Raw genomic sequence first — 25,322 nt, 5'->3', positions numbered from 1 at the left:
TTGAATGCTAGGCGGTGGTTTGTCGTTGATTGTGCTTGCTGCGTCTCTGGACTTCTTGTTGACCTAGTATCGTCTACTGTCTATCATTCAACACCATCTACCGTCCGTGATGCTGTTGTGCCGGTTGGGGTGGACTGCCCGAGAGAGGCGCGTGCAGACGGGATGCTGGGCTGTCGCGTTGAAACATCGGAGTTCGGCAAGCTGAGCTCTCCATCTTCAATCGGCAGGCACCAGACTTCTTCACTTCTCCTCACCTCACACGAAGCGCCAACCTCGTCGCGACCGCTTGCACTTTTCGCACGCGCGCTAATCGATGAACTACTAGTGGATCATCGTAACACATCGATATTGGAGCTCTGTGCGCGACAAATAAACAATGGCCGACTTCAGCTACACTGAAGATCCCGAGCTACATAAGCTAAACGACCAGGCTGTAAGCACGCCTGCCAGTTACTTACGTATGAAATGCTTGTCCCCAATACTGACTCGGCCACACAGCTGGCTCAGCCCGAGGAGTTTGAGAACTGGGAGAAGCTCGTCCGCGCCGCAGAATCACAAGAAGGAGGCCTCAATCGCAATTCTTCGCCACAAGCCATCGCCGCGACTCGAGACACATACGACCGCTTCCTTGCACGCTTTCCGCTGTTCTTTGGCTACTGGAAGAAATATGCCGACCTGGAATTCGCAATTGGTGGAACGGAGGCGGCAGAGATGGTACGGAAAGACGCGAGGTCAACAATGTATGGCTGGATGCTGATGTGCTGCGTTAGGTCTACGAGCGTGGTGTGGCCAGCATCGGTGTCTCTGTCGACATCTGGGCACACTACTGCGCCTTCAAGGTCGAGACCAGTCATGACGCGGATGTGATCAGAGAGTAAGTTGTTTGGGCAATTCTTCCCCAACCCTTGCCCGTAACTGCMTTCAGCACCTTTCGGAGACCGATCGGCCATGTGGGAATTCGTGCCTTGCGCGTCATTTGGTGAGAATCCTATCCCACAGGCTGGCCGCGACCAGAGTCTTACGTCTATTCATCAGACCTATCATCCTCCCGCGTTGCGCACATATCACTGCGAGTGCTGTTCYACGAGGCTCCTTATCTTTCCCTCGTTGTGGAGGTCATTCCGCTGCCAAATGAGCTTTCGAGCCTGGCAATCAAGATGTTCGCGCCCACCCCCCCTTGTTTGCACCCAGTCTCCTCCACTCTCTATGGCTTCCAAAACTGACACCTTTTGATAGTTTGTTTGAACGCGCTGCAGCGAGCGTCGGATTGGACTTCTTGGCTCATCCTTTTTGGGACAAGTTTATCGAGTTTGAGGAGCGCCTTGAGTCGCACGACAACATCTTTGCCATCCTTGGCCGAATCATCCATCTTCCACTCCACCAGTATGCTCGCTACTTTGAGCGCTATCGCACAATGGCAGCGCAAAGACCGATCAATCAGCTTGCACCAGCAGAGACTGTCACGCAGTTCAGCGACGATATCGCCCGCGAGACAGGTCAAAAGCAGAAGACTCCAGCTGATCTAGAGCGCGATTTGCGTGCCCGAGTCGATGCGTACCACCTGGAGATCTTTCAGCGCACTCAAACCGAGACGACCAAGCGCTGGACGTACGAGCAGGAGATCAAACGTCCCTACTACCACGTGACTGAGCTGGACGAGCCACAACTGGTGAATTGGCGCAAGTACCTCGACTTTGAGGAAGCGGAAGGCGACTATGCCCGCACCAAATTCTTGTACGAGCGATGCATGGTGACTGCAGCAAATTACGAGGAGTTCTGGTACCGATATGCCAGATGGACTTTGGGCCAGGAGAGCAGACCTGAGATGGTTCGCAATGAGGAGGTTCGCAACATTTACCAGCGCGCGAGCTGCACGTACATCTTCCAGAACGCGCCCGAAATTCGGCTCTACTACGCCAGATTTGAGGAATCACTTGGCAAGGCTGATACTGCGATTGCGATCCACGAGGCCATTCTTTTGACAATTCCCGGACATCTTGAGACGATAATCTCCCTCGTCAACACGCACAGGCGGCAGTATGGCGTTGACGCCGCCATTCAAGAAATCAACAAGCACATCATGAGCCAAGGATACAATTCACACACTCGCGGCGCGCTTGTGTCCGAGTTGGCTCGGCTGACCTGGAAAATCAAGGGAGACCCAGAAGGAGCACGCGCAGTCTTCTCGTCTAACGCACAGTGGTTCCAGGATTGCAAGAAGTTCTGGGTCGACTGGCTGCTATTTGAGCGGGATCAACCGACTTCGGAGAGTGAGGAACCACCGCGCTATGAGCGCGTCAAGTCTGTTTACAGCGACGCACGGCAGAAGGCTACGCTCAATGCAGAAATGGTCAAGGACTTGTCTGCGTACTACTTGGAGTACTTGGAGCAGCGCGGTGGCAAGGAGACCATGTCTGAGTACATGCAAATCGACAAGGAGATCAATGGCCCCACGAGCGTTGCTGGCTCTTCTCCTGCTGCCATTTCCACTCACACCAAGGAGAATGGGCCGCAGAGCGTCTAGTCGGCGTTCCGAAACCTCTCGCAAAGGTCCAAGGTTGCCACAAGTACGACAAGTCTGCAGTGTAAGATACCCACCAACCACTACCCAAAAATTATCGAGGCGCGATAGCTAGCTTCTTGTGAATTAGGTTGAGATTCGAATAGATGTGCTGAATTATGAGATTTCTGAAGCCATTCAAGGCGGTTTGTGTCATTTGCAGGATTGCAGACACCGTTCACTTTGCCTGTCATGTGCACAATGAGCAGAGCAGAGCAGAGCAGTAGCAGTCCGAATATTGCTTCTGGCTGGCTTTCTGGCATCCATTGACTTCACCTCAGATTTATCTCCATCAGTTGAAACATCAGCTGAAATAAATGTCAGGAAAATGTGCGCAGCACCAGCCAACACAACCTCTTTCTTTTGTCTATCAAAATGACCCTCTCTTTCTCTTCCACTGTACATACACAACACCAACCTCCATCGGGTCCTCGATCGAACAACAACGGTTGAGTCACCTCACATCATCTTTAACACACGACAAGAAGTGATCGCCTTGACAGCCACCTCCGAGTCAGAAGACCATCAGCAGTTTCGTCTCGTGCGAGTACGTGCAGCGTCATACAAGAGGTCTTGTTCTCGGCTAAAGAAACAGACAACAACAACATCAACTACCCCTTCTTCGTCCACTTGGGGGGTTTACCAGGCTGGCTGCATCCTCAACGAACACTGATCTGGTCATCTGCAACACCGGCTGCATCTTCACAAGCCACCGACGTGCTAATCGCACTAGATTGGTGATTCATCCACTGATAAACCCTGGCCGTCCAACAAAACACTCCCTCAGCACCAACATCCATCTCAATCACAACATCACCCTTCCAGATTACCCCGACACCAGTCATCTTCACCAAATCATCTACAATGGCACGTCTTGCTTTCAGCTCGCAATGCTGGTTCATCACCATCATGGTCGTCCTGACTGTGTTCGCCGCATTCATCGGCTTCTCCTTCAAGCCCGATGCGAGCAATTCCGCCAAGTTCCGCTTGAGTCGGGATGCTGAGGCTGCGAGCAGTGCTGCTCTCTTGGACGACGACTCGTTCGAACACTCGAGCAATGTCAGCYATGGACTTACGAAGCGTGGGATGGCTCCTCGATGCAGCGTCGATACGGCGTTTGTATCGGTGGAGCGAGGCAGCAAGTTGACAGATTGGATGCTTCTTACTCACCAAAGCTTCTTCGCTCAGTTTGGCGCCGCTGGAGTCGGAAAACTAACATTTCCCGACGCTATTGGAGGCAGTTCAGGCTGGAAGAAAGTAACGGAAGACTCCAACTTCAATCCACGACCATACTCGGATCCACTGTTGGGCCTTGACAATGTTGAATATTTCCAGACCAATGTCAGGGTCTCGCTGGTAGGCCAGCCTTGGGTTCGCTCCACGTACGACCAATCCAAGCCCTACATAAGAGTGATAAACGGCGTCGACACGATGCACCCCCCAACACATGCCAGACACGTGCAGATATCGAGCGTTTGGAAAGATACAGGGGTTCTCATCGCACTGGAATCATACGATGCAGCACTCATGAGCTCGCTCGCTACTGGACAGCCGTTACCTGCTGATGACCTCCCTGAGGTCAATCTATGGTCTAGTCTGGCCTTCATCGAGTACGGCAGAGCCGGCAAATTCCGTTCATGGGCGCCTGTCGACTCGACTCCAGCCGGCCGCGTAGAGGATTCGGGATCGAGAAAAAGACAGCCCCCGAGGTGGATCTACATCCCTCAACTTAGAGGTCCGATTGCATCTCTGGAGCTGGTATCTCACTGCGTCTTCTCCTGGGGTCTTTGGGACTTGCCCAATTTTGCGAATCGAATCACCTTTCCCATTGGCTCATTTTGCTTCGAGGCTATTCTGGGTCTACCACAGGGTACAGCGCTTGCCTTTTTCCTGATCGATCACAAATTCCGGTTCGGCGCAAAGACACTGGCATCTGTCACCATCTGGGGCTCTGGCGTAATCGGCCAGGATGGTTATGAGCTACCGAGCATGCTATGGTGGACCGCTGATCATAGATTGAAGACGACGCACTGGGCAATCCGGGTAATCTCCATCCCGGAGATTCGGAGCGAGAACGCTGCTTACACATTGGAAGCCGGCTGGCATCCGACTACTATGCCTTTCATGCTGAGGCCTAGGTATTGATTCAAGATGATTCCCCTTCAGATGAGGATGCAGAGCTTGGGCGTCGGCTGAACTTGGGCAGGCTAATGTGTTGCAGCTGGGCTTGAGTGTACTCGGTTGGTATTGGCCGGGAAGTGTTGAGCGACCTTGTAACGAGTGGTAATTGCACGGGAAGCAGCGGAGCCAAGGTATGCTCACGGCCGCGCGCGGCATTGGGTTTTCTTTATGGCACCCGACCACTTTTTCATATTCTTGAATTTCATTTGGCTTTCTGACTCCTTCCTCTCGCCACTTCAAAAATCCTGCAGATATGACACAGCTCGCCATGTATTCACATACTTTTCCATTACATCCATCTCCGCACTGCGCAAGGACAAGAAAATAGCTCCACAGCCACCAACAATGACGAGCTCACCAAAGCCACTCTCCCTCTTTGAGAGTCTGCCGGCGGAACTACATGATCAGATTTTCGAATACCTAGTGGGGATGACCGAAGGCTCACATGAGTTCTCCTTTTCCAGCCTCTCGGTCAGTAAGACGTACTTCGTCCGCGCAAAGCACTCGTACWACCGGCATGCGTCTGTCCCGATGTCAGGCACACGTGCTGGACTAGCCCATCTCAAGAGAATCCCCACAATTTTCAAGAGACGCATCCGGCGTATAACTTTCACCGGCGGAGACATTGAACTTGAGGTCCTGCGGGCTGTAGTTGCACAGTGTCCGAATCTCAACCATCTCGAATTAAAAGAATTGAAGTCGGAATTCGCAAAAAATGGCTGGGAGGATCTCTCGATTGATATTACAGTCTCCGCCAGCTTGGAAGAGTTGTGGAAGATTATGTCGCACCTACCATGTTTGACGGTGTCGAAGGCTCACTCTCGTTTACGGTTTTACATACAGATCAGAGTTGCTCTTCGTCAACACCCGAAATGGAATATCTATCAGTGGGGCAAGATCGGGCATGAGGTTGGCTTGTGGGATGGATTATCGGGCGTGGAAGACCCGGACGCGTGGTTGCCGTGCTTTGAGGTCATGAGGTTGCTCAGCGAAGACGCTCTGGCAATGGAAGGAGACGGGGTACGTAACATAAATTTGTGGCTGTTGGAAAGACACGCTCAGGATATCGTGAGGGCTGCTAAGATAGATATTCAGCAAGACGGGGAAATGAAGCCGAAGGAGGATTGGTCGGAGGAAGATATGATCGGTTATTGCTCTGCCGTTGGCAAACTACTGTGTGGCGATTACGGCGCCCTGGCGGAATATGGGGGTATTAAGGTCGACGGACAGTGGACTTTCCCTTGATCATCGAGCCCTCAAGAGAACATATAAGTGCGATGAAGCGATCGGATATCCTATGATGCTTTTGTAACTCCGGCGAGATTCAGTTCGAGAGTGATACGCTACTGCTGCTCAAACGAGAGCGCTCTCCACCACTAGTCGTATATTACAGTTTAACCTTGCGAGGAGGTCCCAGGCACGTTGTAGGCGCATTCCCCAGCTTTCCGTACTTTTGCCTCGATGTACTCAAAGATGTCATGAGAACCATGACTTGGCTTCTTTTCTCTTCTGCTCTTTCATCTCATCCATCTGTCGAATGTCAGCTTCATATACCCAACATGACGACAAGAAGATCCAACTCACCCATGACTTCTTACATGCCTTGTACGCACTGAACGAAAGACAGTCGTTAATTCTCCAAAATCTCATAATTTCACCCTCTTGAGGCCGACTCACTGGAAGTAATCATGACACATGGCGCGATCTCCTCCATTCCTCCGCATGCATTTCAGACTTCTATTCGCTGCATCCTGGCATGGATCAAAGTACTCGCTGTACTGCTTACTATTGAATTATTAGAATGTATCTAATTCGTGGATGGATGAGTGGCGAACATACTTGTTGAACCGGGCGGAACTCTTATTCCACGTGGTCTTTTCTTCTGTTTCTGGCTTTTCTTCCGACATGAAGTGCAAGTGTTGGGTTGAGAAGTTGTTAAGATCGATGCAAGAGAGATGTCGTGCAGCGCCACAAGAGATGTGGAGATTAGCGCCGGGCGTAGCCGCTTTGGAGATGGTGATGGCAAAGGCTGTCTCCCAAAGTAAGTTATTGTTGATATAAGACGGCTCAGACTATCACCAGCATGTCTGGAATCAGCCAGTGAGTGATGTACTTTCAGGTGATCCAGCTCGGGAGACTTTATTCGTTTCTACAGCTCCCTCATCACGCAACTTTGCCTTGTCATGCCTCTGCGCCCCATCTCCTACTCCCTCCCCTCGAACTTGAACCCGACATCCTCCAGCGTCCTGGCCTGATGTCGCCCTTCCCCAAGCTCTGCAAATGCTTTTTTGATATTTGGAAACCTCTCCCGCACCCACCATTGCTCTTCGCCCCACAGCACGGGTGCCTTTCCGCCCTCTCCATCAGCACTCATCGCCCAGTCATGCATCATGTTGATGGAAGCTGCATCTTTCGGAAATTTCAACACATGGAATGCAGTCCCGGTTCCCATCTCTGCCACGAGGCTGTCCTCCCAACGCTTCATCTCATCTTCGTCAGGCAGTGCCAAGCGTCCCGAGAAGACCCTCGCGATCACCGCAGCCTGCGCTTCTGCCCAAGGAAAAGGAATGACTTTCTGGTTCAAAGCCAAGAAAGCCAGACTCGGATTAGGACGGTAAAAGATGTGCTGGTATGTATTCTCAACTCTCTCTCCAGTTGTTATGACTGGTGGGTTCAACTCGTCCAGGAAAGGGAAGGAATAGAAGTATCCCGTACAATAGACTATAGCATCCACATCGCTTTCAATACTACCATCTGCGAAGCGTACGCTGCGGTTTGTGAGGATGTATTCGACTATCTCCGGCTTCTCGACGATAGATGGGGAGGACTCTCCGACTTTCAGGTATGATTCGGATTTCTGGGATTGAAGAAGTGGCAGGGCGCAGACTGTCGCTATTTGAGAGCCGATGTCGATCCCTGAGGCGGAATTCCCCACTATGATGACCTTCTTGCCAGTGTATGTTTCGGGGACGCGGTAGAACTTCGAATGGGTTATCACACCGGGAAAAGCGGTGTTGAAGGCTTCGATACCGGGGACATCAGGTAGCTTTGGAACATCGTAGTGACCGTTTCCAATCACTACTGCGTCGAATGTCTCTTCCTCGGGTGGAGATGGAGAAATTTTTGATATTCTTTTGGTAGTCACGGTCCAATTTCCCGTGGAGGTCTGGCGGACTGATTGCACTTGAGTGTTAAAATGGATGAGATGTTGGACTTGTTGGCTATGTTTCTGAAGGTAGGAGAGGACTTGGGTATGTTTGGGGAAGAGCTGGGTGTCTTCGGGCCAAGACTGGTCCGAAAAGGCCATCAGACCTCGAGGGATGTTCGTTTCTAATCTGTCGTAGACGGGCGATATGAAAGTTGGATTTTCTGCAGCTTCATCTGCCCATATTGGCTTCTGCAAACCGGCGTGCGGGCTTGTCTGCGGGATGGTGATCTCTCCAGAAGCATCCTCACATGGGGAATGAATCCACAGCCCTCCAACAGTAGGACGTTGTTCGAAGATCACAATACGAGAGAACGCATTCTCAGCCAGGAGATACCTACATGTTCGTCAATTGATGACTGGTCTAGGGCATCTTCAGGAGAGTCTCCTACTTCGCCGCTGCGATGCCACTTGAGCCAGCTCCGAGGATGGCAACAGAGGCGGCTTTGAAACGCCTCGATGGTGGGAGAGAGCCCATGCTGTAGTGATGATGCGTGGATCCTATAGCGTGTCGAAGATTCCGCAGAGATTTATACATGTAGCACCGGGACGCCAGCATCCACAGCCTTGCCTCGCCTATCACGGAAGCTCGTTGAAGTCGAGGTGATATCGCCGCCGGTTAAACGTCGGAGAAAGCCGGGGCGACAGAGCATTGGAGCAAGAGCACTGCACCTCAAGAACTTCATCATCGGTGGATCAACTTTCAGCATGCAGCCCGGCATGTCGTCTTCGATGTGTCTGCGGTGTCTGCGCCGCTCCTTGGGCCAGATTGAATCGTCGCAGCCCGCCAATGCCACCGCTGTCTCCCGCGCCGCCTTTTCAACCTCCTCCTCTCTCTCTGCGCAGCCCGTCAAGAAGAAGGCGGTCGCTGGCAGACCCGCAGCCAGCGCGGGCAAGACTCTTCGGCTGACCAAGAACAAGCGAGCGGCCACGACGCGTCCACCAGCGATAGGCGAGCGCAGGGAGCTGCGGAAGAGGGTGGTGCTCAGCAACACGAATGCGCTCGAGGTCAAGCTACAGGATCTCAAAACGGCAACGACTAGGAGTTCGCAGCTTCACGAGCTACAAGGAAAGGTTCTGGGRGTGGGAAAGGAGACGGTCGATGCATTGAGTGCGCTGGAAGTGTTCAAGCCTACACAAGGATGGTCATTGTTTCATCGCCCAGCGACGCTTGTAAGGAAGGAAACGGTGGAGATTTCTGGTGATATCGAATGGATCGCTGAAGCACTGTCGAAACCCGACATCCCATCGCGTACCGTGCGAAAAGTGCTGTTCGGCGAGCGCGGCAGCGGCAAGAGTGTGCTTCAGCTGCAGGCACTGGCCATGGCATCACTGCGCAAATGGGTAGTGGTGCACATTCCCGAGGCCAAGGATCTCACAAACGCCCACACCTCTTACCAGCCTATTACGACGCCTGACGGGACGATATACATCCAGCCGCACTATACCGCAAAGCTGCTAGGGAACATCGCCAAAGCAAACCAGGAGGTCCTCGCGAAGCTCAAAATGACCAAGGACCATAAGCTTCCAATGCAGCTACCGCCAAAGACAACTCTCGCTCGTCTTGCAGAGTTAGGCGCAAACGACCCAGAAGTAGCGTGGCCCGTCTGGGAAGCGCTCTGGAGTGAGCTACTCGCTAAAGACAATGGTCAGCAGCTCCCACCAGTGGTTTTCTGTCTCGACGGCGTTGACCACGTTATGCGCCTCTCGGCCTACCTCAACCCCGAAGCCGAACCTATTCACGCCCACGAGCTTGCACTAGTCCGCCATTTCGTCGGCATACTGTCCGGCAAGACTGCTCTGCCAAACGGCGGTATGGTTCTCGCTGCGACTTCGGAATCTAACCGCGCCGCAGCTCACACTCTGGACCACTGTCTCCAGCGTAACTTGGCGATACAGGAAGAGAAAGAGCCGCCGATCTGGGATCCGTACACCGCTCACGATAAATGGGTTCAAGAGGCCATGGAGACGGTACGCGCTCAGAAAGTGTTGGGCTTGAGCAAAGCCGAGGCAAGAGGGATCATGGAGTACTATGCCCACTCGGGGATGATGAGGCAGACGGTCACGGATGGATTGGTCAGTGAGAAGTGGACACTGGCTGGCGGCGGCATCATTGGGCAGGTTGAGAACGGAAGTGTACGTGCGAGATTCTGAGCAGGATATGTGTATAACATGTACGAAAATTTGTGTTGTACAAAGATTTGGGTACAGAAGAATGAACGACGGGCATGCGTGCAGTTGCAGCAATTTGAGTTCGACTAGTGCGATGGATGAAAGGACCTCACTCCTCGATTGTTCTCACGTGCAAACTACACGCCGTCGATGCGTGTTCAGCCCCTTGCAAGCTCAATCGAAGATTACATGCGGCTCTGCAGCCCTGCTGGCAGCCTCCCACTAGTGTTCGGGAACCTGTAGCGAACGAATGCTCAGTATTTGCTGGTGTGAAGAGGTTGCCAGATCACCGATGTTGTGCGACAGGACCTCCATTAGCTGCCGGAAATTTAATGCGAGTGGAAAGCGTAGGAGCTTGCTCCGATGAGGCGACTTTTGGAGCAGCAGGGCGACAGGGGTATACGGGAGGATTCTGTGGGGACGGGAGGAGGGAAGACTCTGCGGTTGCGTTGGGACTTGATCCAATGCATCGAGAATTGTGACATACGATGAGAGAAATGTGGTCTCTATTGGCTTTTGGTGCCTTTGTACTGCAGTCTGCTGCTACGACTCTCCAACCTTCTGTGAGGCTGACGCAGGGAGTCGTAAGTGGAAAGTATGATGCGAGCAACAACTCGGTATTTCTGGGCATCCCCTACGCAGCTACTACTGCGGGCGAGAACAGGTCAGTCGTCTTCGTCGGAGCTTGCACCGGGATTTGAGACTAATGCTGTGTCTAGATGGAAAGCACCGCAGCCCCTGTCACTTTCCAAGTATTCTGCGTTGAACGCGACGGCGTATGGTCCAACTTGTCCACAAGCTGTTACCAACGCCTACTATAGTCGCCAGGATGAGGATTGTCTTAACCTCAATATCTGGACCCCTGCTCGGGGCGAGAACAAGAAGCTTCCAGTCAGTGAACGCATCGTTTTATCCATTGGCGAGATACTAATGGGCGACAAAGGTATTCGTCTACACGTATGGCGGTGCAATGGTCACTGGCTCGAATAGCGATCCTCAACATCAAGGTTTCAATTTCGCAAGAAAAGGTGTCGTCTATGTCAACCTCAACACAAGGGAGAGTCTTTGGGCTTCTCCAAATTCGGCCGATTTACCAGGAAGCCAGAACTTTGGCATCTTGGATGTAGACATGGCAATGGAGTGGATTCACACAAATATCGCTCGTGAGACAACGCAACTACTAACCAATCAAAGGGTAACATGGCTAACCTCGACCAATAGACTTCGGCGGGGATCCCAACCACATCGTATTTGGTGGACACTCCTCAGGCGCCGTACACGTCGATCACTACCTCTGGAATCATCCAAGCACATGGCTCAAAGGCGCCGTACAAATGAGCGCTAACGCCCTCTCCGGACCGGCCTTTGCTCCGAAAAATGTAGCGCTAGATGTCGTAGCCGCGGAGGTCGGCTGTGGAACAGTTCAACAGGGCGGACAACTCGAATGTCTACGCTCAGTCGAAATTGCAGACTTACAGACTGCGTTCTTCAACCAGACTTCGAACACTTGGTTCACTCCTATCATCGATGACATTACGAGGTTTTCGGACTATCCAGCCAGATTGAAAGCTGGAAAGTATGCTTCGCACGTACCACTTCTGACGGGAAATTCGGCTGGTGAAGGAACGATCTTCTCGCTTGTGTATGGTGCGGAGAACGCGAACTTCAGCAGTTGGATTGAGACGTTCAATGCTGATAGCAAGCACATCCCGAGTGAGGTGTTGCTTTCCGCATATGCTCACAACTCTACGAGCGACTCCTCGATCAGTGGGATGCAGTACGGTGAAGCGCGCTTCGATTGTCCCGTGGACTATATGATCGATCTCCGAAGTGAATGCCAAAGCACATGGGAATATCGCTTCTTCGGAGCGTACGATAATGTTGTTGGTGTCCCGGGAACAGCTCCTACCCACGGAACAGAAGTACCGTTCTTTCTGGGAGGCAACGAATGCTTTGAAAAATTGGAGAATGTCACAGCAGCACAGCAAGCTTTGGCCGATTCAATACATGATTGGTTCGTAGCCTGGATCAAGAACCCCGGAGCTGGACCAGGTTGGGAACGAGCGAGAGCGGTAGATGGGCCCATTGCATACCTCGGATTCCCTGGAGATGAGCTCTCACAAATTGAGGCTTCGTCGGGGCTGCACAATGGGCGCTGTCAGGAGGTCTACAAGCCGTATTTCGGAGACTACCCTGTTGTGCAGACCACGTCGTGAGTTACACGTGCCAAGAACGGCGATGTGCAGCAGCTAGAAAGCCGTTGAGACTGGGATAGATGTACTCAGTTGAGAAAAGCTCCATTCTGTGTGGTCGGCCACTGCAGTAGACTAGCCATTGGCCGCATAGAATCAGCAACTTCCTATTCGGGCGTCGACGTCTTCGAGTTAACATGGCGTGCAAAAGTTGCCTGAAGCCCATACTTGTACTATGATCGACCGTCTCATGACCAGCGGCCAACTCATATAGCTGTTCCTCAAATTGTTGTCGAAGAGTCGCACTGCTGCTGATTTCCTCATCCATGTCCAGCAATTGTAAGTCAGATCATCGGGAGCACGAGCACGAAGATCGCTAGTCAGCGAGTTTGGCGGGAACCAGCAGAGGGTCCTGCAAGCATCCGCTGGTTGTCCTACGCATCAGAGCGTGCTCAACTCGGTTCTGGCGACACGCATCTGCTGAACGAACCACCCAGTAACCGTCGTGGCAGGTCGCACTGTGCAAGCTTTATCGAGTCAATACCAGTGAGCACCCGTTAGCTTCGAATTGATGGTCCAGAAAGGCCATCCATCAGTAGCTAAGATGGGTGAGATGGTCCCGCAAGCAAGCTACCGGCAATGCACACTTGCCGTAACGAGAATGTAGACTCCCGTTAGCGTTTTGACCGTGCCCTACGAAGAGAACGCCGCTGACGGTACCGATACGAGTGCAGAGGTAGCCTTGCATGCTGCAGTGCGAGGACCGCACCACCCACGTCTTTCTTCAGCATGCGGACAAACGCTAGCGCTGCCCCAGTGGTCTTCCTCGTTGATGCGTGGTACGGAGCTGTGCCCGAGAATCTGCTCACGGGCCGGATTCGGGCACACTCCTTACAGGCTTCATGTGCCGCGCACGGCGATTCCCACACTACCAGTATCGAAGAGCTCAATTAATCCACTCCCGACACACTCGGCAAGGACCCACGCGAATTCCAGTCCGTAAAAGTCTCTCCACCGCTTAGTCTTGCCAGGGAGAACACCAGACCATTCACCGCGCGAGCGCTTCGCGTTACTGATCGCGTCATTTGGGACGTTGCCGTCCCATTTCTCGCGAAGCAGATCAAGGGTAGCTTCTCTATGCCGCGGACTGAGTTGCTTTAGGAGGAACAGCAAGTGGGCGCGGGATTCAGTCAAAAGCTTCAGATAGGATCCAGTAGATGGAAGTGAAAGTGTCATCGTGTTTCTGAGATCGCTCAGCGAAGAGCGCGGTTGTGCGGCCGCAGAAAGTGCGCTCCCGCCGCCACCGCTATCATTGATTGCACCATAGCCACCGACAGCTGCTAGAGTACCTGAAGGTGCCAATGATCCTGCCACGGAGATCGCTGCGAGCGAAATGCCTGTGGAGCGCGAGGAGAGATCGCTGCCACTGGATAGAGCAGCCGGATTCGTGAGGAAACCCGTGGTGACGAGCATTCGTACTTCCTCGCGAGTGAGAGATGCGATCGAGACGGTGGGAGACGTAGGATTGGAGGTCATAAGAGTGATGTACTTCTCCCTCAACTCCTCCGGCAAGGCGGTTTCTTKATTCACCCGATCCTTCCAGTCATCGACCACCACGACGCCCTCTCCAATCGCACTGCCACCTTTCCCTCTGCCTGGGATTGTAATCTTACGGTATTTACCCATAGCTACGCCTCTTGCCAGCGCACGCTCTGTTTCGGTGGGCGACCTACTCAACGCAAGCAAGTGTGCAATGCTCACGATCGGAGGAAGTTGTTTGCGAAAGCGAAGCACTTCTGAGATACGCTCACTTTTCATACCTGCCGCACGATCTGGAACATCCTCGAACGAGGATTGCGCATATCGAATCAACGAGATGAGCTCTTGTGGTATATTTCGCGGAGCCAGGGACGGGACAAGGCCGCCATTATCTTCTAAAGGTTGCTCTTTTTCGGCAAAGCTATTGGTCCGAGAGCCTGGCTTGGTGCGCTGAGCACTGGAGAAGGGCGATTTCGACTGCGAGGATGTCCGGCGCAGGAGAGGATTTACCGACTTGGGCATGGCGATGCGTGAGGTTTCGTGGTTGAAGAGTTCTGTATTCCTCTTCCCGTTGAATGTTTCAGCCTTGGCCTACTGGAATGGTCGCTGTAGTGTCAAAACTCATCACTTTGGGGGAATGAGGTAGTTCGACGAGACTTGGGCGTATCAAACGTTGAATGCTCCCGTCCTGTCGTTGGCATGTCTGGAGGTTTGGTAACCGAGAACGAGATAGCCCCACATGTACGCCAAGAATTTGGGAGTCAGTTCAGCCTTCAGCCTTTTGGTGCAGTCCTCTCCTCAACTACATTTACTCTCATGCTGCGATCATGGGATCTCAGACACCAGAAGGAGAACGCCGCGGTCCGGATGGTATGTGGATTTGATGATCAATCTGTGACTCGATACTGACAGCAGACAGAATCGTCCGGCCAGGCGGCAATCGCCAACATCAACCCTCAGCGACCAGCTGCCGCAAGCGGATTACTTCACGGCGCACTTGAAGGGCAGGATGAAGACGGAGATGATGGTGATGAAGATACCGCCGTGAAGACTGGCGACCAACCTAGTAAGCAGAGTTACATATTGTGGATATTTTTAAAGCTAACTTCACCAGACAAGAAGAAGACCAAAAAGAGTAAGAAGAAGAAAAAGAAGACCCCCGGTGGGCAACAGACGACCCCACCGAGAGTTGCAGTCGCCGACATCTTCGCCGGCAAGCCATATCCCTCTGGAGAAATTCTCGAATACGCCGTTAAGAACGACAATCTCCAGCGTACCACTGCCGAAGAGACACGGCACCTGGCTGTGCTTGACAACATGAACGAACACTTCCTGAARGACTATCGCGAAGCAGCCGAAGTTCATCGCCAGGTCCGCCATCATGTGCAAAGCATCGCCAAGCCTGGAATATCCATGCATGACCTCGCTGGGGAGATTGAGGACGGCGTTCGCGCACTGGTTGGCCATCCCGGTATTGAGCCCGGAGATGCTTTGAAAGGCGGACTTGCCTTCCCCACCGGGCTTTGCTTGAACAACATTRCGGCTCATTGGACTCCCAATCCGGGAGGCAGAGAGATTGTCCTTCAGCACGACGATGTGCTGAAGGTGGACTTTGGAGTTCATATCAATGGCCGGATTGTAGACAGCGCTTTCACGGTTGCTGCCAATCCAATCTATGACGACTTGCTGGCGGCTGTAAAGGCGGCTACCAATACTGGCTTGAAGGTGAGTTGATCGGCATTTTAAGTAACTTCAGAAACTAATCGTCTGCAGGAAGCTGGTATCGATGCTCGTATGGACCACATCAGTGGGGAGATTCAGGAAGTGATGGAGTCCTACGAAGTCGACTTGAACGGCAAAACCATCCCGGTTAAAGCCATGCGAAGCTTGACAGGCCACAACATTCTACGCTACAAGATTCACGGCGATAAACAAGTCCCCTTTGTCAAGACTCGCACCTCTCAACGTATGGAAGAAGGCGACATTTTCGCCATTGAGACTTTCGGTACGACTGGCAGTGGACGCACTCGAGACGATATTGGCGTATATGGATACGGGCGCAAGGATGATGTCAGCATTGCTGGTCTACACCAGAAGTCTGCGAAGATGCTGTTGAAGACGATCGATGAGCACTTCGGTACTCTGGTCTTCTCGAAGCGGTACCTTGAACACATCGGCGTGAAGAACTATCATCTCGGGATGAAAGCTCTTATTGCCAATGACATTATCGAGTCCTACGGACCGTTGGTGGATATTGCTGGGTCGTATGTTGCGCAGTTTGAACATGTAAGAAATCTCCTTGTTATCGTCGGTTGTGGCAGCTAATGTGAAGACAGACTGTCCTGCTGCGGCCAAACTGCAAGGAGGTCGTCTCTCGCGGTGATGATTATTGAGTGGACGAGAAACATCCCGCTATGTGCAAGCATAGCGGGAGCTTGCAGAGACGATTTGGGTTGATTTGATTTCATTTTGATGAAGGCAGTTCTTCATCGCCACGCTCGTTACACTGTTCTTTGACTTCAACAGTCACGCAACCACGACGCGAAAGTGCTTCAACGCGATTCGTCCGTCACCAAGCATCTGGATATTGCAGGCGCGAATCAATGGATTGCTTCCCACTCGCTTTACCTAACATGGTCCCTCTGGTGGCTTGCCTACATTGAACGCTCATGTTTCGGATGGCATCTATGTTTCAGCCTCCCCAAAATCAATCTGGTCACCAGAGCGGTTGAATTTCACAACAGGCACGAAAACTTCTACAATACCTTATGGTCATGATCAAGCGCGAATTTGTCCTGTCATCTCGTCGTGTATCCTCAAAAATGCGGAGAGCCGTGTTCAGCATGTGACAGGGCACGGACCCCCCAGCAAACGCGGGCCGCTCCTCCAATGATGACGGTGGCAGCCCAGCAAGTCGYTTCGCAAGAAAAGGCAAAGGCAAACCAGGCAGGGAAGCTCAACCTTCTCTCCAGCTCCTCACACTTATCGCGTCGCGGATAGTCATGCTCAACGTCTGCAAAAGTGAGCGCTGATCGTACGCCTATATCGACGCCGCCTCGAATCGCCTGCGAAGCTACTCCACATCGGCCTCCACACCCATGTCGTTGAGCAACGATCCAGCCGACCCGGCTGAGCGTGCTGAGCTCCACCTTCCTCCAAAGAGCTACCTAGRGGCTGTCGAAGAAGCATTGGAAACTGAAGTGCCGCCGATAGACGAAGATACCAGTATGTTTTTAGCGTCTGACAGCGTGAACTCCTGTTCGCAGCGGGGAACAAAGAATCTCACACTGACCCGTGGTGCCTCTACTTCTTAGTCAAGGAATCACCTCCGCGTAGCCATTCACGCGGATCCAGCGAACCGCGACCACTAGGAGAGGTAATCGACGAGCCCGCGCCTGGATCACCTGCTTTGAGGCATCCTAAGGGGAGGCTCGAATCAACGTCCAGTCGCGAGAGCTACGCTGGTGCGGTCAAGGATCATCCGCCGTCCCCGAACGGACTTCCCAACGGCGACGGAATGGGAATGCCCGTCAAGAGCAATGGTGGGGGCCTTCGCCATGTTAGTAATGGAGGCGAGAGACTGGATTCCAATGGAGGCGCCAGTACCAATGGCCACAGCAATGGAGGTTCGAATGAGGATGGTAGCAGGACACCAGAAATGTTCGACGGAGTAGGTGAGGACGAAGAGCCGCGATCGCCCATAAGAAAAGTCCACAAGCGTGGCTCGTCACGTCAAATGAGCGGCAACGAAAAGGATGGCCACAAGCAAACTGCAGGACCGCCAACAAATGGAAATGTCATAGGCATAGACGGCACATCGGAAGAGAAGCTAGAGCCTGGTGCTCTCGTCTATGAGAACCTCCGGAACAAGTCTGGCGAGAACCTGGCATCGATCAAGCCGTTTGAAGCCTACGACACAAGTCTCGCACAGAAGGAAAACAAAAAGTCATCAAATCAGCACTCCAAACAAATGAACAGGAAAGACGGCGATAGTGATCTTGTATCCGGCCGTCGTGTTGGCGAAGGCTGGGGTAGGAGCGCAATCCGATGGGCACCGCTGAATGTGCCACTGCAACGACGTCTTCAAACACTACTCGTGCTCCTCCACACGCTGAGTATCGCAGGTGGCTTGGCCTTGTTTCTCTTCCTGTGCGCCATACCTATTCTCTGGCCGATTGTGATTCCATACCTTCTGTACACCACGCTTTCAAGAGCGTCCGTTGATGGCCGCCTCGCGCAGCGTTCCGAGTGGTGTCGGGGATCAAAGATTTGGTCTTTGTTCGGCTCTTACTTTCCTGCTCGTCTCCATCGCAGCCAGGAGTTGGAGCCCACAAGAAAGTACATATTCGGGTACCACCCTCATGGTATCATTTCTCATGGTGCTTTCGCGGCCTTCGCAACGGRGGCGCTGGGTTTCAAGCAACTCTTCCCGGGCATCACCAACACTCTACTCACACTTGATGCAAACTTCAGGATACCGCTATATCGCGAATATGCACTCCGCATGGGCTTAGCGTCTGTCTCTCGGGAGTCATGTGAGAACCTCCTTTCCCACGGCGGAACCAATGGTGAGGGTATGGGTCGTGCTATCACCATTGTTGTTGGCGGAGCACGCGAGAGTCTTGACGCGCTTCCCTACACTCTGCGTTTAGTACTCAAGCGTAGGAAGGGCTTTGTCAAGCTTGGAATCCGACAAGGAGCCGATCTCGTCCCTGTGCTGGCATTTGGCGAGAACGACATTTACGACCAATTCGATACTGAGGCACATCCGTGGATTCACAAGGGTCAAATGCTTGTAAAGAAGCTGATGGGGTTCACGGTGAGTGTTGACTTGATTGCCCGTTTTCGTTCGATTGCATTTGCTGATGATTCCAATTAGGTACCCCTCTTCCATGCWCGTGGCGTCTTCAACTATGATGTCGGCATGATGCCCTATCGCCGCCCAATCAACATTGTTGTCGGCAGACCCATTCGTGTGCTGCAGAACAAGAACCCCGATCAAGCATACATCGACGAGATTCATAGTAAATATGTCGATGAATTGCTCAGGACATGGGAGGAGTGGAAGGATACTTTCGCGATCAATCGTGCCCGCGAGCTGGAGATCATCGAGTAATTTCACGGACTTTGTGTATAATTTACAGACGACATATGGACTGGTGTGTGTATTTCAAGCGTAACGGCCGACTAGCATCAAGGTACAATAAAACAGGAACAGAACCAGCGGAAGATGCGTCCAACCCCTTGTTGCATTGCCATCCTCTTCCAAAGTGATCGGCACGCTGACTAACAACGCGGTTCGTCCGCCAATCTCATCTCTGCTTCTTGCAACAACAATACAATGTGAGTGGTCCTGACAACGACCATGAAGCTTCTTAATGAACTCTTTCCTATTCAATCGCCAATTAGGGGCCATCAGCTCGCAAGCTCTCGCTAAGGCTCAGAACAATCGCTTGCTCAAAGCTTTACAGGCCACGGATGTGAGATTTGCTCTTGATCATCAAGATGGGACGAGACCAGTGATTGCCACAGCAGGTGGAAGTACGATTCGAACGAGAGATGTTGCTCATGCAGCGGGAGTAAGCAGTATAGCCATTGATCGTTTCGAAGGCAGATAGTAAGTTTGTCATCTTCCAGTGCATTTCTGCGATGGCTGATTTCTCATTCATCAAGCTTAATATCAGCGGGCGCCGACTCTTCTCTCGCAGTCTGGGATCTAGAATCGGCGGAAGCATCTTCGGGTGAAGTACATACTCATGTGCCTCTCGAAGTCACTGCTAGGACTTCCACAACTGCTAGTCTGGGAATCACTCACATCTCTTTCTACCCTTTCGACTCTCTGGCGCTTTTGACTTCAGGCTACGACCACACTCTCAAACTGTTTTCATCAGAAACACTCAAGAGTTCTGCTAGTTTCGACCTCGGCTCTGTCATCTACTCTCATGCCACTTCTAACATCGCATCACATCTCCTTGTAGCCTGTGCATCCCAGCATCCGGCTGTCAGACTCGTGGATCTTCGAAGTGGCGCAAGCACACATTCTCTTCCTGGACATCATGGATCTGTTCTCTCCGTGGCGTGGCATCCCAGAGACGAGCATGTTTTGGCCAGCAGTGCCACAGACGGTGTTGTGCGGCTATGGGATATTCGAAGAAGCGCTAGTTCGCTTGGAGTGCTAGATTTGGAGGACAGTATTGGTGTCGCTGGCTATGATGGAAAGGGAACCGGTGCTCGAGGACGCGAACGTGGGAAGTCGCATATCGGAGCTGCTAATGGTATCGTTTGGACCGAGGATGGAAGATACCTACTATCTAACGGCCACGACGAGAGAATGAGGATATGGGATGTGCAAACTGGAGCGAACACTCTAGCAAACTTCGGCCCTGGCTTGAAGAACTCATCCACGACTGCTGTTCTACCGCTCATTGTCCCAAGCCATTTGAGCGAGCTTGGAAAAGAAACCATCTTCTATCCGAATCCCAAGGAAATCCTGGGATTTGACATGCATTCTGGGACGTTACAAAGTCGACTGAGGGTCAAGGGTTTGCCGGGCTCTGATTCGAATGCCAGGAGTATGAAGTCGAGAACGACGGCTTTAGCGTGGAGGGCACATTCAATAGAGATGTATTCTGCACATGGGGACGGAACGATCAGGTGTTGGAGACCGAGGACTATGGAGGATGTCGTTGCGGAACAGGAACAGGCTGTTGAGAGGGATGGACTGGAAGGCGATGGAGCGGAGAGGAAGAGGAAGAGGGAGGAGTTTGAGCGGGTTGTGCAGGATCTCACGAAGAAGAAGATTCTGTTCTCCTGAATGATGACAAACATTGCTGAAGGGGATATTGTGGTGCCTCTGCATAGTGCTTGACCAAGGAATTGTTCTCGTTGAGAATAGCAGTCGGTTTGAGAAGATTTAAGCGCTTGTTCATGTTCGTTTTTGCAACCGAGGGCCACCAGGCGAGTATTACGGCATCCAGAGCTATCGAACATAACAACCGAATGACTGTGCGACTGATAGACTCCGCTCTTCCGCTGCCAGATGGGCGTCGTGCAGGAATTGACATGCTCCCGTCACTACCTTACCACAACCCTATCACAACCCTAAGGTAACTAACTCTCCATCAAAGCCCGTGAAATTTTGATTCACCCTCTTCTCATCACGAACTCGACGTGACTTGAGAATCATCAACATGACACGAACATGTCTCTGTCATCAGCCTCAAACGGTTCGCAATTTGCGGGAGATTTACCTGAAATAGAAGCAGAATCGAAAGACGTGCCATTTCTGGGCGGCCTTCCACACGCGCGACCCAGTAGTTCAGACAGAATGCCTGGCGACACACCACCCATCAACGTGTCTTTGCCAGCTGTAGACGAAAAGCACAGCGCGCTCAGAAACGACGGGGAACTGTCGGTGGTACAATCGAATGATCGAGTAGCCCAACGGAGCAAGAAATCGAAAACTCCAGCCGACTTCAAACCTGTAAAAACCACACCATTTCGGAAAATTGACACTGCTGCCAATGAGAAGCCACAAGCTGGCGCTCTGGATGCCGTGGACGAGAAATTCTCCGACATCGATAATCTCGGCGAAGACTCCGAGCAGGATAGCGACGACCCTTTCACCATCTACGATGCAGTAGCAGGACGACTTGGTTACGATGGACTTGTCAAGGAGAATCAGCAGCCGGTCGCTGCCGCCGACTATTTATTTCGCTACAAGCAAGATCCTGCGCAAGATGCAAGCTACGAGCAGTTCTCGGCGCATCGATATCTTCAACATCGTCTACCAGACTCGGATCTGCTGAAAGCCATACATGCCCATGCGTCCGACTTTTATGGCGCGCACCCAGATGCTCAAGATTCATTCGAGAGCATGGATGAGACTGCACTGATCGCGATGGGCATTCTCCTCGAGGAAGCCGCTGCTGAACGTCTCGGTAAGACTGGAGATCTAGCCTTTGTTGAGGCAGCTCGTCCGGGTGAGGTGGACTCTCCGAAGCGTGCTGGTCGCAGGAACAAGCGGCAAAAAACCAGGCATGGAGGTGGCGTGAAGGAAGAACGAGCTTTCAAGGCAGACTCGGGGTCTTTGGACGATCAAAGCTCGTTGAGTGATCCAGGCCAGTCGTCCCGCCGGAAGCGACGTAGAGGAGGCGGAACGAGCGAATCGGATATCGCCACCGAGAACGAGGAGGATCACACCGATGAAGATCCAAGCCATAACAGCGAAGTTGAGTCCTGGATTTCGCAAACTCTTTTGGACGCTCATGGCGAACCCAACGGCGAATATGGCACGGCTGCCGACTTACCCATCAGATGAAGGATGTGCTTAAAATACCGGACTTTTGCAGGGTCGTAATACCAGCGTGATTGCGTCTGGAGAACCCGCATGTACCGCGTCAAGGCCTAATTACATTGGATCCCAGTAAGTGCAAGCAGCCGGACATGGCATACGCACCTTGGAGTCTCCATTCAGCCGCCAACTTGCCTCAATAGGAGGCGTCAATGAAGGATCATGATTCATACATAGCCCATGTCGGGTGATCGGTCCACCGCCCCGACTCTGGAATCATGAGCACGAGGTGTACCATCTTACCCGGATGCTCGACACAGTAAATTAGGTAAAGTGAACATTCGCGGTCCGTGAACCTGATCATTCTCATGACTCCTCGCATGCTGCGATGTCTCATCTTCTCAGGCTGTCATCTCGCAGGATCTGGATTGTAGGCCGCAACTCTGACATATTCGATAGACCGGTAGACCTTGATCCCTGCGGACTGCATCTCTGGGCCTACTGGATCCGAGTCTGCACCACTTAAAAGCTCTCCTGGCATCCCGACTTTAGTCTGCGCGATCTGATCTATCCCACGTGGCTCACAAAGCTTCAATTTGGGTCCAAAAGATCGCCATGTGTCGTGTAGATTGACAATCCAGAAACACGGCTTCTATTCACCCGCGCTTCTTACTTTGTTCTTCCGTCTGCCTGGAATTGTCATCTAACCAGGGAGCAACGGCGGCGAAATCTCCCAGACAGAAGTGGCCAATCGAGATATCCATACGAAGGCATTCGCCAGGGCAGCATATTACTCGGATCCAGGGATGCTGTACGCACAGGCACATGTGGCATTGCGAGCTGTAGAAGAGAGCAGATCTGGACCATCGCTTGGCTTGGATAAATTCACTTGCATTTAGCCGGCAAGGCTGCTCTACTCCGCTCTTGTCTTCCACAAATTCAGTGGATCTCAAATCTGGAGAAGCGAGACATGCAGGCATTCTCCGGACCCCTGCTGGTCTAGTCCGCCGTGGAGTGCAGTAGTCAATGTCTTGTGCGCTGAGGGCTGTTCGTTTGGCGAATCAGACGAGTGCAATCCACTGGGTCTATACCGTGCCCAGACATCTTTCCTATATTGCTGTTGGCGACGCTGTGGCGCTACCGCGTGCCCAACCGACATCACACCCGACATGAGACGCCCAGCTTTGGGTGACTCGGCCGCGGTATACTGACCGGGTATTCTGGATGAATGCGATGCTATGAGTGAGCTCCCATAAAGGCTTCCTGTGGACCCATACCACGTCCTTGAAACTTCACATTCTACTACCATTGCATCTCATCGCCTCGATACTGAGATTGCACCGCGAACATGGACCGCCCAAGCAAGGGAACCTTCCGCTATGTGGAGCGCGAATTCGCTGAAGTGACCTGGTACAAAGATCCCGGTTTGAGGAAGACGTACATCGTCCTGATGTTCGTCGTTCTTACATCGGCATCCAATGGCTTCGATGGTAGTATGGTGAATGGACTGCAGTCTCTGGAGCCATGGCGAGTCCGTAAGGCTGAAATCCCCCCACAAGCAATACATAGATCTTTGACTGATATGGCCTTGTAGACTTCGACTTCCCGGAAGGCTCGCTTCTCGGTCTGTTCTCGTCGATCATGGCAGTCGGTGGTATCGTGGCACTTCCCATCACTCCTTACATTGCGGATGGCTGGGGCAGACGTTGGGGAATCATTATTGGTTGTCTCATCGGCCTTGTTGGTGTGGCGCTACAGGGAATCTCGATCAACTTTCGAATGTTCATCGCTGCGAGGTTTGTTCAACAGTTTGTTGTTTGCATCGATCGTACTAAGGCATTCAAGATTCTTCATCGGATTCGGCACATCAATTGCTCAAGTAAGTATTGATCCACAGCTAAAATGCATCTATCATTCTAACCTGGATTCAGGGAGCATCTCCCTTGCTTATCACGGAACTCGCTCATCCACAGCACCGTGCAATCTTCACGACCATCTACAACACGACCTGGTATGTTGGCGCTATCATCGCAGCATGGGCGACCTATGGCACCAATCAAATAAACAAGTGAGTACTATGCAAACTTCACTCGCACATGCCCTTCTAACCTGGAACAGCAACTGGTCTTGGAGAATCCCCTCGCTTCTCCAAGGATTTGCACCCATTCTGCAACTGGTCTTCGTTTGGTTCGTACCCGAGAGCCCGCGTTTCTTGTTCGCCAAAGGCAAAACAGAGAGGGCGCACCACGTTCTTGCTAAAACGCACGCAAATGGAGATCTCAACGACGAATTGGTCATGCTTGAAGTGCAAGAGATCAAGGAAACCATTGCACTTGAGAAGGAATTCGAGGGAAACGGCTGGCTTGTGTTCTTCAAGACGGTTGGCAACCGCCGCAGGCTCCTCATTCTACTCACCCTGGGTCTCTTCTCTCAATGGTCTGGGAACGGTATCGCTTCGTACTATCTGAACATCGTCCTCGATGATGTCGGCGTCACCAACGACAACACAAAACTGCTCATCAACGGCGGGCTCCAGATCATGAACATGGCCGTCGCCCTCGGCCAATGCTTCATCGTTGATTACGTTGGCAGACGCACCCTGTTCCTGGTCTCCACCTCCGGCATGTTTGGCACATTCTGCATCTGGACGGCTTGTGCCGCAACATACACGAAGTCGGGCGTCGCATCTGCAGGTCATGCGGTCATCGCCATGGTATTCATCTACTATATTTTCTATAACCTGGCATGGTCTGGACTCCTTGTGGGATATGGATGCGAAATCTTGCCCTACAACCTCCGWGCCAAGGGTCTGACTCTGATGTTCTTGATGGTGAATGTCGCCCTGTTCTTCAACCAGTACGTCAATCCGATCGCGCTGAGGGACATCAAATGGAAGTACTACATTGTGTACTGCGTGTGGCTTGCTGTAAGTTTTTCCATCTTGAAATACTCCAAGCACAGCACTGACTTTTATAGATTGAACTCGCTGTGGTCTACTTTTACTACATCGAGACCCGTTATACTCCGCTCGAAGAGATTGCCAAGTACTTTGATGGTCAGGATGCGCTTGTCGGTGGCGCTGTTGCCACCGAGAAAGGCAAGATTCTCTCGGCGGAGATGGGTGGTGTGGACCATGACATGGATAGGAAGAATCCTGAGGTGGAGCATCGCGAGTTGTAA

At 52.3% G+C, this 25,322-nt stretch overlaps 12 protein-coding genes; 9 read left to right on the top strand and 3 right to left on the bottom strand.

Annotated features, from left to right (window-relative positions):
* Positions 1–376: 376 nt before the first annotated feature.
* RCC_04007 lies at positions 377–2,524 on the top strand (the record flags this gene model as incomplete). Of its 2 annotated transcripts, XM_023769288.1 has the most annotated exons (4): positions 377–433; positions 499–714; positions 771–874; positions 1,237–2,524. In XM_023769288.1, 4 exons carry the CDS (start codon positions 377–379, stop codon positions 2,522–2,524), a joined length of 1,665 nt encoding a protein of 554 aa, XP_023625056.1. The 2 variants fall into 2 exon arrangements, with proteins under 2 accessions (XP_023625056.1, XP_023625057.1); XM_023769289.1 differs by lacking the exons at positions 377–433; positions 499–714; positions 771–874 and adding exons at positions 949–979; positions 1,036–1,159.
* A 900-nt stretch (positions 2,525–3,424) lies between these two features.
* Positions 3,425–4,705, top strand: RCC_04005 (uncharacterized protein; the record flags this gene model as incomplete). The annotated part of the gene is made up of 1 exon (XM_023769287.1): positions 3,425–4,705. The coding sequence occupies one exon, from the start codon at positions 3,425–3,427 to the stop codon at positions 4,703–4,705; it is 1,281 nt and encodes a 426-aa protein (XP_023625055.1).
* A 1,512-nt stretch (positions 4,706–6,217) lies between these two features.
* On the bottom strand, positions 6,218–6,648 carry RCC_04004 (related to COX23 Protein that functions in mitochondrial copper homeostasis and is essential for functional cytochrome oxidase expression; the record flags this gene model as incomplete). XM_023769286.1 has 4 exons in its annotated part: positions 6,218–6,271; positions 6,326–6,353; positions 6,419–6,526; positions 6,581–6,648. 4 exons carry the CDS (start codon positions 6,646–6,648, stop codon positions 6,218–6,220), a joined length of 258 nt encoding a protein of 85 aa, XP_023625054.1.
* A 296-nt stretch (positions 6,649–6,944) lies between these two features.
* Positions 6,945–8,424, bottom strand: RCC_04003 (related to flavin-containing monooxygenase; the record flags this gene model as incomplete). XM_023769285.1 has 2 exons in its annotated part: positions 6,945–8,283; positions 8,339–8,424. 2 exons carry the CDS (start codon positions 8,422–8,424, stop codon positions 6,945–6,947), a joined length of 1,425 nt encoding a protein of 474 aa, XP_023625053.1.
* Positions 8,425–8,654: 230 nt separating this feature from the next.
* On the top strand, positions 8,655–10,100 carry RCC_04002 (related to ribosomal protein; the record flags this gene model as incomplete). The annotated part of the gene is made up of 1 exon (XM_023769284.1): positions 8,655–10,100. The coding sequence occupies one exon, from the start codon at positions 8,655–8,657 to the stop codon at positions 10,098–10,100; it is 1,446 nt and encodes a 481-aa protein (XP_023625052.1).
* A 506-nt stretch (positions 10,101–10,606) lies between these two features.
* Positions 10,607–12,334, top strand: RCC_04001 (related to triacylglycerol lipase II precursor; the record flags this gene model as incomplete). XM_023769283.1 has 4 exons in its annotated part: positions 10,607–10,782; positions 10,838–11,009; positions 11,062–11,281; positions 11,340–12,334. 4 exons carry the CDS (start codon positions 10,607–10,609, stop codon positions 12,332–12,334), a joined length of 1,563 nt encoding a protein of 520 aa, XP_023625051.1.
* Positions 12,335–13,210: 876 nt separating this feature from the next.
* Positions 13,211–14,371, bottom strand: RCC_04000 (uncharacterized protein; the record flags this gene model as incomplete). The annotated part of the gene is made up of 1 exon (XM_023769282.1): positions 13,211–14,371. The coding sequence occupies one exon, from the start codon at positions 14,369–14,371 to the stop codon at positions 13,211–13,213; it is 1,161 nt and encodes a 386-aa protein (XP_023625050.1).
* A 305-nt stretch (positions 14,372–14,676) lies between these two features.
* On the top strand, positions 14,677–16,242 carry RCC_03999 (probable Methionine aminopeptidase 2 homolog MCYG_01113; the record flags this gene model as incomplete). XM_023769281.1 has 5 exons in its annotated part: positions 14,677–14,719; positions 14,769–14,915; positions 14,964–15,574; positions 15,623–16,135; positions 16,186–16,242. 5 exons carry the CDS (start codon positions 14,677–14,679, stop codon positions 16,240–16,242), a joined length of 1,371 nt encoding a protein of 456 aa, XP_023625049.1.
* Positions 16,243–16,947: 705 nt separating this feature from the next.
* RCC_03998 (related to diacylglycerol acyltransferase type 2a) lies at positions 16,948–18,965 on the top strand (the record flags this gene model as incomplete). XM_023769280.1 has 3 exons in its annotated part: positions 16,948–17,074; positions 17,164–18,668; positions 18,729–18,965. 3 exons carry the CDS (start codon positions 16,948–16,950, stop codon positions 18,963–18,965), a joined length of 1,869 nt encoding a protein of 622 aa, XP_023625048.1.
* A 262-nt stretch (positions 18,966–19,227) lies between these two features.
* On the top strand, positions 19,228–20,663 carry RCC_03997 (related to DNA excision repair protein ERCC-8; the record flags this gene model as incomplete). XM_023769279.1 has 2 exons in its annotated part: positions 19,228–19,466; positions 19,523–20,663. The coding sequence occupies 2 exons, from the start codon at positions 19,228–19,230 to the stop codon at positions 20,661–20,663; spliced, it is 1,380 nt and encodes a 459-aa protein (XP_023625047.1).
* Positions 20,664–21,176: 513 nt separating this feature from the next.
* On the top strand, positions 21,177–22,169 carry RCC_03996 (uncharacterized protein; the record flags this gene model as incomplete). Its single annotated transcript, XM_023769278.1, has 1 exon — positions 21,177–22,169. One exon carries the CDS (start codon positions 21,177–21,179, stop codon positions 22,167–22,169), a length of 993 nt encoding a protein of 330 aa, XP_023625046.1.
* Positions 22,170–23,490: 1,321 nt separating this feature from the next.
* On the top strand, positions 23,491–25,322 carry RCC_03995 (related to hexose transporter protein; the record flags this gene model as incomplete). XM_023769277.1 has 6 exons in its annotated part: positions 23,491–23,677; positions 23,737–23,938; positions 23,988–24,021; positions 24,074–24,210; positions 24,261–25,068; positions 25,119–25,322. The coding sequence occupies 6 exons, from the start codon at positions 23,491–23,493 to the stop codon at positions 25,320–25,322; spliced, it is 1,572 nt and encodes a 523-aa protein (XP_023625045.1).

The sequence above is a fragment of the Ramularia collo-cygni genome (assembly GCF_900074925.1).
Source record: "Ramularia collo-cygni strain URUG2 genome assembly, contig: RCC_scaffold05, whole genome shotgun sequence".
In the NCBI taxonomy this organism is placed as follows: domain Eukaryota; kingdom Fungi; phylum Ascomycota; class Dothideomycetes; order Mycosphaerellales; family Mycosphaerellaceae; genus Ramularia; species Ramularia collo-cygni.
This window is presented reverse-complemented; position numbering and strand designations above follow the sequence as displayed.